A 15,042-nucleotide genomic window follows, 5' to 3' on the forward strand; every position below is an offset into this window, starting at 1 on the left:
ACAGGATGTTATTTAACAAAGGAAATTTAGAAAGTTATTAATAAACGTAGAGAGTTTCCTAAATCACAACTGTATGTATTACTATTTCACAAGAAGGTGCATTGCCTAATTAAATGCTTCAATAATATCTGGTTCCTTAACTAAAAGTTAGAATTCTAGTAAGCATATTTTTGTGCTTAATCAATTAAAAATTCATTTTAGTCTTTTTCAGATAATCTAATTAAGTGATTGAGTAGAATTTCTTAAATTCTACTGAACTAGCTAAAACCATGTTGGTCTCATTCATCCTAAAAATTATAGTGCTAAGGAACATTGTAGCATTCTTGTTATTGCTTGGTTACAGCACTGTGATTGCTTTTTTATGAGGTAAAAATGCCTTTAAGAAATAATGTTTTCAGCAAAGTGAGCCTGTTGGCTAGGATATGAAATCTACTTAAAGCATTCTGTGACTCTAACAGTTACTTGTTAAGTGTATTAACTGTCTTATTAGGCTAGCTTATCATTGACCCTTGGTCTGTCCTCAAAAAGAGCTGGTCATATGATGGATAGCAAGCAAATGCAAGAAGGTAAAAATAACTTGATTCTCCTTTACTTCGTAACAGATCCCAGATGGATTTTTTGCCCATTTTTATGCCATTTGTGAGCACATCAGCCCTGTCCTAGCCTGGGGTTTTTTGGGTCCTAGAAATTCTCTCTATGACTTATGTTGCTTCTTTAAGGTATGTTCAGTCATTGAATCATTTCTTTTTTCTAAAGTGAAAAACAGATAAAGTTTTATTCTGTTTGGTTTTGGTTTTGTAGAAGAATATTATTTAAATGTAAGATTATAAAAGTCACCCATGCCAGTGAAATAGTATTATATAGATTTGGTGTTTTATCCTGGAGAAGATTCAACGAGTCCATTCACCTTATCAGTTCCTTCTGTAATGTATACATGTTCTCATGTGTGTTACAATGTTAAACAAATTGCTATAGACAGTTCTGCATGCCTGGACACTTCTGAAATTTGTAAAACAAATAATATCTGTCTTTATTGCACATGTGGCAATTTAGAAATAGTTCTAGTTAAAGGTAATATGAATGATAAAATCCCAGCTGTGAGAAATAAGGTGGGAATTTAAAATTGTATTCCAAAGTCAGCAGTTTAAATTTACCAAAACACAAGTTGCAGCTTGTTGCAGAAATTTCTGCCTGGCACAGTGCCAAGAAAAGTCTCACTATTTAATAGTCCTGAATTTAGGCTGAGTTTCAAGGAGCAAATAAAAGTAAACATAATCAAGTATGAATTTGAAAGTTTTTGATGTTTGAAACTTTGGATGTTACTCTATACCCTTAACTTAAAAAATTAAATTATTTTGTTTATGTGCCGTTAATGTAACATTTATGTAAATGGTTTAGGACATTTTTTTTTTTTCCTGTCATTGAAAACTCAATTTTTGATTAATTTACTTGACCTCTCAAGTGTAAGGTATGTGTTTAGAGGGAAAAGTTTGGACTGGGAATTAAGTATGCCATTAATGAGCACTCTGATTGTGGGCAAATCATGCTTTGTCCTCCTCCTCTTCATAAAATGAGGGGTCCATACAGGTTGATTGCCAGCGACCCTTCCAGATATAAAATCCAATGAAATCTATGAACTGTGCCTTCTTAGTACTTCTTAACAGTTGATTTCTGTAGGAGAGAAGTTAAATATTCCTGTTTTTTTGTTCTTTGGAATTACTTTGTTTTCCATCTTGGCATAAGAACCCGAGACTGACTTAGTAGTATACAAGTTGCTTAAAATGGGTTTCAGCATAAGTATTAAGTTACTGAAGTGAAATATTCTTCACGATCTTCCACTGATTTGAGACCTGAAATTACTTTTATTTGTCACATGTCAAGTCATTTTTGGTACATTTGAAATTTATAAGTTATAATTATTGGAAATAGTTTACTTTCCTGTCTTAAAGTAGTACCAGTGCCCATAGGTAACAATGAAAACTTCAATTATTGGGAAAGGACTAATAGTAGCCCCTTAGGTTTATACAGTGCTTTAGTATTTACCAGCATTTCCCAGAGATTTTTTTTTTAACGTCTTTATTGGAGTATAATTGCTTTACAATGGTATGTTAGTTTGTGCTGTGTAACAAAGTGCATCAGCTATACATAAACATATGTCCCCATATCTCCTCCCTCTTGCATCTCCCTCCCACCCTCCCGAGATTTTTTTTTTTAATCATTACATCAGCCCTGAGTAGTAAAAATGACAGGTAGTAATTATCCCTTATTTTACAGAAAAAGAAAATGAGACTCCCCAAAAAGGTTTAATCACTTGTTCAAGGTTCCTTTTCTATTGAGATTTGAAATTAGTAGTGGAACTGACCCCTAATTCATTGTTTGTTACAATATTAGTAACTATTTAGTTTTAATATAATTTTGGTCTAATAAGTGCCAATTTGTTTTGTGTTCATTTTCCAGAATCAAGTTCTTTTCTTTCTCAAAGACATTTTTGATTTTGAGAAGGTGCGCTACTCCAGTATAGAGACTTTGGCTGAAGACCTCATGCAGTTGCTTATTCGCCGCACTGAACTTTTAATGGCCTATCTTGGAGCCGACGCACTGAGGCATACAAGTAGCTGTATAAGTAGTCATAGTCATGTTATGCCCAGTGGCCTATTAGAAGCCAAAGTACAATAAGTACCATAAAAATCAGACAATTTCAGTGTGCTATGAAATATTTTAAGGTAACTATTGATTTTGTAACATATATTACACAGAATTGGTGGATGTGGACTCAGGGAGGGAAAAAAAACCTAGTAAAGAATGAGTGATTGTACTGTACTTACACAGAAGTTCTGTCATTGAATCCCCATGTAGTGTATCCAAAGTGCTTTTTTTTTTAATCTTTAGGTAATAATCTTTGTGAAATGTATATTTTACAGAAATACTGCTTGAATTGAAACCAGTACTTGGGAGTTAATTGACTTGTTGTCTTGAAGCTGTCTGAAATGTCCAGTTTCATTCTCAGAAGCTTTGTTTTTATGCTTTGCACCTGGAATATATATACTTTAGCCAAGACTTTTATGGCCCACACATGCAAGAATATATTACTCCTAGTGTCAACAAAGTTAACTTTGCCTGAAAATGTATTTTTAATTGTAAAGTTATTTGTTGTTTAATCAAATTTAGGCAGTAGTGGTGTTTAATACGTACTGCTTACGTTATTGCTTGTGCATTTGCTTAAGTATTTGAATCAAAGAAATTGTAATAGCCGAGTATCGTTACAGAACGTTTAAACGAATTGCCACCGAGAAGTTTACAAGTTTATATTAGATTTACTGAAGTTTCCAAAATATATTACAGTTGGTCCTATGTTACAATAGAGAGACTGAAGAAATTTCTTTTATCTTGGTATAGATTAGAACATTTCCCTTGAATGAATATTGATTAAAAATATAACACTTATTAACTATGACAGGCAATTAAAATTTTTCCATGTAGTTTTGAGACCATCTCCCAACATCCTAGGGTATTAATCTTGATACAGTAAAATCATTTCTTCTTTCTCCTTATGCAAAACTGGCTTTTAGTTGTTTCTACAGAGAACTTAGCACACTGAGAATTTGTCATATTATAACCATATTTTTAAGTTATTCATTGATACTTTGAATCTTAGGGAGTTCTTGAAGGTTTTTCCCCCGAATATAGAACAAAATATTTTTTAATGGTATGGAAGTATGTTTCCTGTCCTTTATGATAGATGTATGAACAAGTGGGTTGTTCATATGAATAAGGTTCTTCAGAGTATATTAGATACTTTCAGAGTTGTATTAATTTTGTGTATAAATCATATGCCACTTATTTAGAGTGGCTGTCTGAATAAAACAATAGATTGGATTTGTTGATTTTGCTCCTAAAGTGGGCTTTATTCATTTTAGGAGTGAGTTATCCAGAAGGATCTAAAATATATTTTTTTAAATGCATTTTTAAAGTGCCTAGTTTCCGATGAATGAACAGAAAATGAAAAGTGGGGAAAGAAGCATAATCTTTTAAGGTTTTGAGTTTATATATGTGCCAAATTTATGTAATATTAGTTACAAAATAGGACATTCAGAACCTTTATGCTGTTTGCATGTACTGTGTTCCATAAGGTATAGGTTACAACATTAAACAATATGAAATATTGCTCTAATATTTTTTGAGTATATAGTTCCTTGACTTTTCTTACACATATTACATATATTCTTAATTTAACACTTGGCTGTTCATAATTCTTACTGTTGATGGAGGAGTATCTTTAGAGGTATCAAAGCTAAAAATTGCATTATGTAATATTTTACTTTTTAATTTGTATCCTGTATTTTGGTTTCTTGTTGAGGTACCACCGGCCTTGAATGATTCACACACGTACACACGTGTGCACACACCTATTCCCATCATTGTATAAGCAAGATAGTTATTGCTTATGTTAATTTTCCTGTTTAGGGGGCTGAATGTTTTAAGCTGTGGTTTTATAAACAAAGCTATAAGTAAACTTAATTACTTTTTTATTTGAGGAGGATATTGTTTGAAATCTGTTTTGAAGAATTGCACTATTTAATAATGCTGCTAGTACATGAATCAACTCTGGGAAATTTATTTCATCAGGTAAGATGAATGGCTTTCCAGAAGGTGTTTTTGCTTTTACACTTCACCTTAAAAAAAAAAAGAAATTGCCCATATTTAAGAGCATATCAACCTCAAATTCAGTGCTTGAGGTTGGTTAGTTTCTGGTCATTTCAGAAGCTACTACCTTAGTAAGAGGCTTTCTATGTGGCCTTTGACTTAAGAGACAAGAATGACCAAATAGACTTTCAAGGTAATAGGTATAGAAAAAACCCTCTCTATTATAAGGGAAGAAACTTGACCTTTCTAAAGAAACAGCTCTTAAAAATGTTTCTGACCACTGAAGAGTACTTGAGGCATATGTTCCAATTTCAGTTTGCCTTGAAATTGGGTTAAAAGCAGTTTTAAAAAATAAAAGTAAGTAAATTAGTCCAGAGCCTTTTAGGATAAAACCCTATTTAACACTTCTTCATGGTAGTATTATCAGAATATTGCCTTTGCCACCGTGAGTTCTACCATCTACTTGCCTATGTGAATTATAAGAGGACCTTGAATTAATCATGAGAAAATGGATTTTTTTTCCTCCTGTTTTCTGGAAGAAAAAAGATAAGTGTTCAGGTGATTTATATTTGATGATTTTTTTTTCTATTTTGGTTTCCCTACATCTTTGTTCAACTAAAAGTCTAGTTATTTATTCTTGCAGGATTGTGATATGTTTATTAAATGTCAAAATGAAATTCTTTTTAAAAAGAAGGCAAGTTTTTCATAGTGTTATAGTCAGCTCCAAAGAACTTTTTCCTTCTCATAAAAAATTTTTTTATTTGTATATATTTATTGTGATTCTATTAATTTGTTGAATTAACTGACTTCATAAAAAATATTTACAAACTTTTTCTTGCCTTAAGATGTAATATTTTCCACTTAAATGATTATCTAGGGAGTGATTATTTGCATTACAAAAGAATTCTTTAGTTTATCTTTCCTTTAAACCTGTGAGATAGGAATGCCAAAGTAACATTTAACATACTTCTCTGTGACCTTTCCTAATTAGAAAGTTTAAATTATGTTCATAACATAATTTGCTTTTATTTTAATATGAACACATATTAGGAAATTATTTGGAATATATATTTCAAAGTGGTTGTAAGAATTAGGCTGAATTAAAAAATATATATTTTTTTGCTTGGATTAATCAAATTTAGAAATACCTCTGTATGTGAGACTTAAGAATTTGTATAGTCTGTGATTAATGGAAATAAGGGCATCCTTTTTTTGTTCCTAATGATTATATTATGTTATTGTTTTGCTTAGTTTGAGAACAACCGTGTATTAGCTTTACTTGGCTGATATCAGTAAATGTGTCTATTTCCTATATGTAAGGACTGCACTTATTAATTTATGTAAAAGTGAAACACTACAGTAGCAGAAAAAAATAGCACTGGCTCTTTAGCCAAAATAAGCACTGTAACATGGCTGTATTTCTACTTCTGCCAAATAAAAAAGTGATGGTACATCTTGCTGATGTATTGAATATTTTATACAATGCTTATATATATTTGCAAGGTCACGCTTGTCTCAGCAAACCCTACCTACCTTATGGGAGCTTTCAGTCTCCATAAGACCACATATACAGGCATGGAGAATACAGAACGCTGCAGAAATACTGAAATCAAGTGTAAAAGCATGTTTTCTTTATGCACTAACTGGGAGAGAAAACAGTTTTGTGATCAATAAAGGCAAAGTACTTGTGGTTTTTTATTAATAATTTAAAGTGTTTTGGTTAAAATTGCCATCAAACACAATATAAATTTATCTTATTGATGTACGTGCATCCTTCCCTATTCAGACATGCCCCTTGCCCACCACTTCTTGGTTCAGGTACATTTAGTCAAGGAGAGGGATGCTGCCTGGGCACCACTGAAGATACCGGATGGTGAGAAGGGTTTACCTCGTTATAAAAACAGTATTCTCGATTTGGGACTTTTTAATGAAGAGGTTTATTTTAGAATAAACCTGTACAGTATAGATAAATGTGTATAGTTATACTTTTAGACTGTTAAACTAAACATAAACTTAAGTATATTACTTAATAAACGAACCATACAAATATGGGTGAAATTTTTTCCTAGCAAGGATATAGGGTTGGAGATGGAATGGGAAACCTGATCCATGTCTCAGTCTCATCTTCTGTTTTCTTTGTCATCTGCCATCCTCCTGTTGTCTCATGCCGTCCTCGTTGACCCTGCTACATGAACTTAATATTTTGCCCTTTAAACATGTCACTCCGAATTTTTATGTTTGTCTAAAATACTCCTCTACAAGAGTCTCAGTGTCCTATTGTTACACTCTTTGTAGGGCTTTGCTGGAAATCGTTATAAACTCACTTGGTTTATCCAGCTGTCTTTCCTACTGTTCTTGCTTTTGACTTCTATTTTTTATGTAGTGTTTCTTCCTACACTCTGTATTCTGTAATACTTTAACCTGCCACTTCTCCTTTAATCTCTTTCTCTCCTCATGCTACTGACATCTTTGATCAGGCTGCTCAGCTCTTTTGTCTGATGAGGTTCTTTTTTTGTTTTTTTTCTACCTTTGAACAGTGAAAAACCCCTAAGTAACCTTTATCGTTTGGGCAGGAAAGGACTGAATTCCAGTACAGGAAAAAAAAAAAAAAAAAGAAACCTTCCTTCTATGATGCTTTTTATTCTGTACTTAAAAGCCTCAGCAAGGCAACTGGTATATCAGATACCACCTCAACATTTTGCTTTTAACTGTCTCTTATGTGTGTCACAAAAGGCTTTCACAAAGTATACTTATATATAGGAGATTACAGAACTTTTGTAATTTGCTATCTGAAATAATACCATAATACTTAAATATAGAGAAGAACTTCGACATTTGAAAGCACCTGAAATATGTGACTTCTAGAATTTTGCTAATTCTTTTATTTAATAACACTGTGAGAGAATAGGCCCAGGGACTTTAAAAAGGACTGAGTGCTTAATGTGGTAGCAGATGGATAATTTTTTTAAAAGTAGGTTAAAGTGGGTGCATTTGTTATCTATTGCTGCGTAAAAAAAATCCCCAAATTTAGCAGCTTTAAACAACGAACATTATCTCCCATAGTTTCTGAGGGTTGGGAATTTAGGAACGGCTGGTTCTAGTGGTACAGGGTTTTAGGGTCTGTCCTGAGACTGCAGTCATCTGAGGGTTTGACTAGGGCTAGAAGATTTGCTTCCAAGATTTGCTCACTCGCATGGCTGTTGTCAGGGGGCTTTAGGTCCTTGCCACGTGGGCCTCTTAACAGAGCTGCCTGAGTATCTTTAAAATACAGCAGCTGGCTTTCCCCAGAGTGAGTAATCCAAGAGATGTCAAGGCAAAAGACACAGTATCTTTTATAACCTAGACTTGAACAGGACATACCATCACTTGTGCCATATTCTATTAGTCACACAGACCAACCCTGACACAGTGTGGGAGGAGATTACACAAGGGTGGAAAGACTAGGAGGCGGGATCGTTTGGGGTTATCTTGGTGACTGGATATCACACCAGGGAATCATAATAAATTGTATATAGATAATGTAGACATTTTAATTTTAAATGAATATGTGCACATTCTTGGACCAATCTTTTGAGGGAGGGTGAAGGCCTTTACTGGGAGTATGGATCTACTGGGTATTCTGAGATGTCTTTGTTGTAGAAACTATACCTCAAAATCGTCATCTGGGTTTTCCAGTTTCCCTTATTTAAAGGAGAAAAAGTTACATGAAAAGCAATGAGTCCCAAATCCCCCTAGGTTTTCATAATTTTCTACCCAATCTTACATTTGTCTTCCCCACACCTAGCTTGATGGTAATGTTTATAAGCTATTTGCTTTTATTACGTCTTCAAAGCATTCGACTTAGCTTTTATAAAAACTATTAACTGTTTAGTTTTGCTTTGGTATTTCTTCCTTTTTGTAATGTTTGTGTAATTTCAGTAACATGCAACTGATGTAATCAAGAGTGAGAACAAATCTAATCGATTCATGATAAATATACAAGGAATGTTTACACAGATAGACAAATCTTGGATTTCTAATCGTCTTCTCAAACTTAGCATGTCCAAAACGGATCTCCTGACCACACCAGCCTAAACCTCCTCCCCATCTTTCTCATCCCAGTAAATGAAAACATTTTTCCAGTTCCTCAGGCCCAAAACTTCTTTTCCTCACATCTCACACTAAATCTGTTACCAAAATCCTACCAGTTCCACTTTTTTTTTAACATCTTTATTGGAGTAAAATTGCTTTACAATGGTGTGTTAGTTTCTGCTTTATAACAAAGTGAATCAGTTATACATATACACATGTTCCCATATCTCTTCTCTCTTCGTCTCCCTCCCTCCCACCCTGCCTATCCCACCCCTCTAGGTGGTCACAAAGCACCAAGCTGATCTCCCTGTGCTATGCGGCTGCTTCCCACTAGCTATCTATTTTACGTTTGGTAGTGTATATATGTCCATGCCACTCTCTCACTTTGTCACAGCTTACCCTTCCCCTTCCCCATATCCTCAAGTCCATTCTCTAGTAGGTCTGTGTCTTTATTCCTGTCTTACCCCTAGGTTCTTCATGACTTTTTTTTTTCTTAGATTCCGTGTATATGTGTTAGCATACGGCATTTGTTTTGCTCTTTCTTACTTCACTTTGTATGACAGACTCTAGGGCCATCCACCTCACTACAAATAACTCAATTTCGTTTCTTTTTATGGCTGAGTAATACTCCATTGTATATATGTGCCACATCTTCTTTATCCATTTATCTGTTGGTAGACACTTAGGTTGCTTCCATGTCCTGGCTGTTGTAAATAGAGCTGCAATGAACATTTTGGTACATGACTCTTTTAGAATTATGGTTTTCTCAGGGTATATGCCCAGTAATGGGATTGCTGGGTCATATGGTAGTTCTATCTGTAGTTTTTTAAGGAACCTCCATAGTGTTCTCCATAGTGGCTGTATCAATTTACATTCCCACCAGCAGTGCAGAAGTGTTCCCTTTTCTCCACACCCTCTCCAGCATTTATTGTTTGTAGATTTTTTGATGATGGCCATTCGGACCGGTGTGAGATGATATCTCATTGTAGTTTTGATTTGCATTTCTCTAATGATTAATGATGTTGAGCATTCTTTCATGTGTTTGTTGGCAATCTGTGTATCATCTTTGGAGAAATGTCTATTTAGGTCTTCTGCCCATTTTTGGATTGGGTTTGTTTTTTTGTTATTGAGCTGCGTGAGCTGCTTGTAAATTTTGGAGATTAATCCTTTGTCAGTTGCTTCATTTGCAAATATTTTCTCCCATTCTGAGGGTTGTCTTTTGATCTTGTTTATGGTTTCCTTTGCTGTGCAAAAGCTTTGAAGTTTCAGTAGGTCCCATTTGTTTATTTTTGTTTTTATTTCCATTTCTCTAGGAGGTGGGTCAAAAAGGATCTTGCTATGATTTTGCTGTGATTTATGTCATAGAGTGTTCTGCCTATGTTTTCCTCTAAGAGTTTGATAGTGTCTGGCCTTACATTGAGGTCTTTAATCCATTTTGAGTTTATTTTTGTGTATGGTGTTAGGGAGTGTTCTAATTTCATACTTTTACATGTACCTGTCCGGTTTTCCCAGCACCACTTATTGAAGAGGCTATCTTTTCTCCACTGTATATTCTTGCCTCCTTTATCAAAGATAAGGTGACCATATGTGCATGGGTTTATCTCTGGGCTTTCTATCCTGTTCCATTGATCTATATTTCTGTTTTTGTGCCAGTACCATACTGTCTTGATTACTGTAGCTTTGTAGTATAGTCTGAAGTCAGGGAGCCTGATTCCTCCAGCTCCATTTTTCGTTCTCAAGATTGCTTTGGCTATTTGGGGGTATTTTGTGTTTCCATACAAATTGTGAAATTTTTTGTTCTAGTTCTGTGAAAAATGCCAGTGGTAGTTTGATAGGGATTGCATTGAATCTGTAGATTGCTTTGGGTAGTAGAGTCATTTTCACTATGTTGATTCTTCCAATCCAAGAACATGGTATATCTCTCCATCTATCTGTATCATCTTTATAATTTCTTTCATCAATGTCATACAATTTTCTGCATACCGGTCTTTTGTCTCCTTAGATAGGTTTATTCCCAGATATTTTATTCTTTTTGTTGCAGTGGTAAATGGGAGTGTTTTTTTAATTTCACTTTCAGATTTTTCATCACTAGTGTATACGAACGCCATGAGAGACTACTACAAGCAGCTCTATGGCAATAAAATGGACAACCTGGAAGAAATGGACAAATTCTTAGAAATGCACAACTTGCCGAGACTGAACCAGGAAGAAATAGAAAATATGAACAGACCAATCACAAGCACTGAAATTGAAACTGTGATTAAAACTCTTCCAGCAAACAAAACCAGATGGCTTCACAGGCGAATTCTATCAAACATTTAGAGAAGAGCTAACACCTATCCTTCTCAAACTCTTCCAAAATATAGCAGAGGGAGGAACACTCCCAAACTCATTCTACAAGGCCACCATCACCCTGATACCAAAACCAGACAAAGATGTCACAAAGAAAGAAAACTACAGGCCAATGTCACTGATGAACATAGATGCAAAACTCCTCAACAAAATGCTAGCAAACAGAATCCAACAGCACATTAAAAGGATCATACACCATTATCAAATGGGGTTTATTCCAGGAATGCAAGGATTCTTCAATATACGGAAATCAATCAATGTGATACACCATATTAACAAATTGAAGGAGAAAAACCATATGATCATCTCAGTAGATGCAGAGAAAGCTTTTGACAAAATTCAATACCCATTTATGATAAAAACCCTGCAGAGGGCTTCCCTGGTGGTTGAGGGTCCGCCTGCCGATGCAGGGGACACAGGTTCGTGCCCCGGTCCGGGAGGATCCTGCATGCTGCGGAGCAGCTGGGCCCGTGAGCCATGGCCGCTGAGCCTGCCGTCCGGAACCTGTGCTCCACAGTGGGAGAGGTTATGGCAGTGAGAGGCCCATGTACCAAAAAATAAATAAATAAATAAAACCTGCAGAAAGTAGGCATAGAGGGAACTTTCCTCAACATAATAAAGGCCATATATGACAAACCCACAGCCAACATCGTCCTCAATGGTGAAAAACTGAAACCATTTCCACTAAGATCAGGAACAAGACAAGGTTGCCCACTCTCACCACTCTTATTGAACACAGTTTTGGAAGTTTTAGCTACAGCAATCAGAGAAGAAAAAGAAATAAAAGGAATCCAAATCGGAAAAGAAGAAAAGTAAAGCTTTCACTGTTTGCAGATGACATCATGCTATACATAGAGAATCCTAAAGATGCTACCAGAAAACTACTAGAGCTAATCAATGAATTTGGTAAAGTAGCAGGATACAAAATTAATGCACAGAAATCTCTCGCATTCTTATACACCAGTTCCACTTTTTAAAAAGTACTAAGAAAAAAAATACGCCAAGCATTTCTCACTACCTACAGAACTATCATCTTGGTCCAAACTCCCATTACCTTTCATCCTGATTATTTTGGAAGCCTCCTAATTGGTCTCCCTGCTTCATTTAGTGTGTTTGCAGCACATTGGCCAGAGTGAACATGTTAAAAATATGTCATATTATGTCACTGCTTTGTTCACAATCCACCAGTGGCCACCCATCTTACTCGAGTAAAAGCCAAAGTCCTTACAAGGTAAAAAAGGTTTCTCACAGTCTGTCTCCTGCCCCACTCCACTCAGTATTATTTCACCCTTTGCCTACTCAGCTTCACCCACAGAAGCCTTCTTCCTCTTCCTAGAACATGTCAGATAGGATCCCTCCTGGGGCTTTTGCACCTCCTTCTGGACCATTTTTCTCCCACTCCGTTCCCATCATTCCCTACTTTTCTGCTCTGGTTTATCTCTAATGCATATCACTTTGTTGTTTATTTGCTTACCGGCTGCCCTCTTCCACTAAAATGTATGTCCCATGATGGCAGGGCTTTTTATTTGTTTTGTGACTGCTGTATCCTAAGTATCTAGAACTGAATATTTGTTGAATGAATGAATGATGAATTGAGGGGAGAAGAGGTAGGCCTTGCATGCTGTGGGTAGCTAGCAGAGTTTATAGGAAGAATAAAGAGCTTTATTGTATCTGGTGAATCTGAGTGGATCAGTTAAGACAGTTTCTACTCCTTTAAGTCATAAATATAAATGTGTTAATTATAAATTGGTAAGTGTAAGAAAGAAAAGGGTGGAGTGAGAATTTATAATGGGGGGACTGATAAAGATTGGGGTAAAAGGAAGGCTTCTCTGAGAGAGCAACATATAAGCAGACAGCAAAAGCATATGTTGAAGTTAGGTAGGTGAAGAGTCCAGGGAAAGAGAATTTCATGCAGAGGGAACAGCTTATGCAAAGGCCCTGCAGCCAGAATGACCACGAAAAATTCCATGAACTGAAGAGGTTAGGGTGATGGTATTGACGGGTGCAAGGGAACAAGCTAGATCATCCAGGCCACGCTAACCTGTATTAGAGTAAGTTTAAATAGCTGTCTTAATTACCAATCTAGAACTTTTCTCTAATTGAAGAATGAATGGTTTATACCTCTTAAAAGAATTTCCATCCCGAGTAAAAAGCGTACGGGGATGGGATGGAGAAGGAAAGTTTTAGTTAAGACGAGAAGGCCTTTTCAGAATCCCTGAAAATATAACCTGAGCACCACTGTGCCCAGGGCTGGAAATTGGAGGTAGTTGTCCCTGGCTTATCTGTGTGGATGCTAGTTCGATTTTGTTAATTCATTCACTCATTCATTAAATTTATATTCAGTTTATGCATGCAGTGCAGAACTGAAGGTCTCCCCACGAGGAAAATGTCACCGCTGGATTAGTATTTCAGGTTTTAATGTAGGTTGTCTGATGGATTTAATTGGCAGTCTGGTGGTCCAGATTGAAAAGTTCTGTGGTGCTAATATTCGCAAGATGCATTAATGTAGGTTTAGAAAGACCAGAGATGATTTGCCTTCAATTAAGGAAAATTGGAAGATTATATAAATATTATTTATTTTTATGCCTCCTCCTCCCCGCCCCCTCCCCCCTCTTTCTTCCACTTTTCTCTATCAGCCATTCTCTTTGGAGTTGAAGACCAGAACCAAGAAAAGGAGAGCAACAGACAAATGAAGTGGTCCCCGGTCTGCTGCCCTATGTTCTCAACAGTAAAAGGAAGGTTGGCCAAGGGTCGACGCTCTGGATGAAGAAGATAAGGCAGTGCTTCGGCTTCTTAGACACCAGGACCGGTAGGGCAGCTGAGAAGCGGGCCCAGCGCAAAGCGGCTGCGGGTCGCGGCGAGGCAGCCGCCGCCTGTTTCAGAACACCATTCCGGTAGCACCCGTTTCCCACAAGGGAGGCAGCCTGCCTTCCCCGGACCCCGCCGCGAGGTGGAGAGGGACCCGCGGGGAGGGGGTCAGCGCAGGGACCTAGAGCCGGGCGACCCGCAGGTCCCGGCGGAAAGTTGGCAGCCACCGCCCCCCTCACCCGCCTTCCTCCTGGACTCTCCACCCCTCTCCGGGCCACACGGCGGAGGCGGGGGGTTGGGGGAACTGGCCTCGTGTTTTGGAACAGCTGCAGCCGGCGTTGGGCCCGCCTGGAATGCGGGAACAGGCTGCACACCAGGACTTTTATGGAAACTTGCTGCTGGAGCCGGCGGCGGCCAGAGGGCTCGTAGCGGCTGGAGCGGCGGCGGCCGGAGCGCCAGGACCCCTGACCACACCCCGGCGCCCAGAGCCTGCCAGCGCGCACCCCGGACCTTCGCGTGTCGCCGGCTCGAGGCGGGTGAGAGGAGTCGGGGGAACGTGGGGAGGGGGCGGCCGAGACGGAGCCGTTGGCTCCCCCGGGGCGGCGGGGACGCGCGCCCCGGCTCCTGGCCCGGCTCCATCCAGCTGTGGCGACGCGCTGGTCCGCCGGCGCGAGCGAAACGGCCCTCGGAGCCGCTTCCGCGGGCTTGGCGGAGGGCGGACCGGGGTCGGCCTGGCTGTCCTTCCGTGGTCACCGGCCTCGGGCTCCTGGCCACGATTTCCTTGCCCGGCTCCGCAGCTTCAGCTCGGCTTGCGCCCTGTCTGTGCAGTTTCGGGAGCTTTCTCGGTCCTGCAGGTAGTGAGCCCTACGGCGGTGGAGCGGGTACCGGTCCTCTTGCTCTGTCCCAGGGGTCCCAGCAGGTAAAGTGCCGTGTCGTCCCCCACCACGTGCCCCCGGCGCGGTCTCCGTCTCCGCCGGCAGTGCCTGTTGTTTTTAAGAGCAGTCATTCCTGATCGGCCCCTGTGGAGGCTGGGGACTGAAATGTGATTTAACAGCCCATCATCTGCCCCCTCCCTCCAGACTAGTTTTTAGTGATTCTAACCTATGTCGGATGTTGGGAGTTGTGCAACTAGAGCTGGAAGTTGGAGTGAATGATGTAGTCACCTCT

At 38.3% G+C, this 15,042-nt stretch overlaps 1 protein-coding gene across 1 annotated transcript in view; it reads left to right on the plus strand.

The window, feature by feature from the left end:
• MIGA1 (mitoguardin 1) overlaps positions 1-2,676 on the plus strand; it is an 87,814-nt gene extending 85,138 nt beyond the window's left edge. The window contains exons 15-16 of the mRNA XM_065881516.1: positions 603-719; positions 2,458-2,676. Coding sequence (XP_065737588.1) covers positions 603-719; positions 2,458-2,676 — 336 coding nt within the window. The remainder of the gene's footprint in view (positions 1-602; positions 720-2,457) is intronic.
• The last annotated feature ends 12,366 nt before the right edge of the window (positions 2,677-15,042 follow it).

This window comes from Phocoena phocoena, chromosome 1, assembly GCF_963924675.1.
Source record: "Phocoena phocoena chromosome 1, mPhoPho1.1, whole genome shotgun sequence".
Taxonomy (NCBI): Eukaryota; Metazoa; Chordata; class Mammalia; order Artiodactyla; family Phocoenidae; genus Phocoena; species Phocoena phocoena.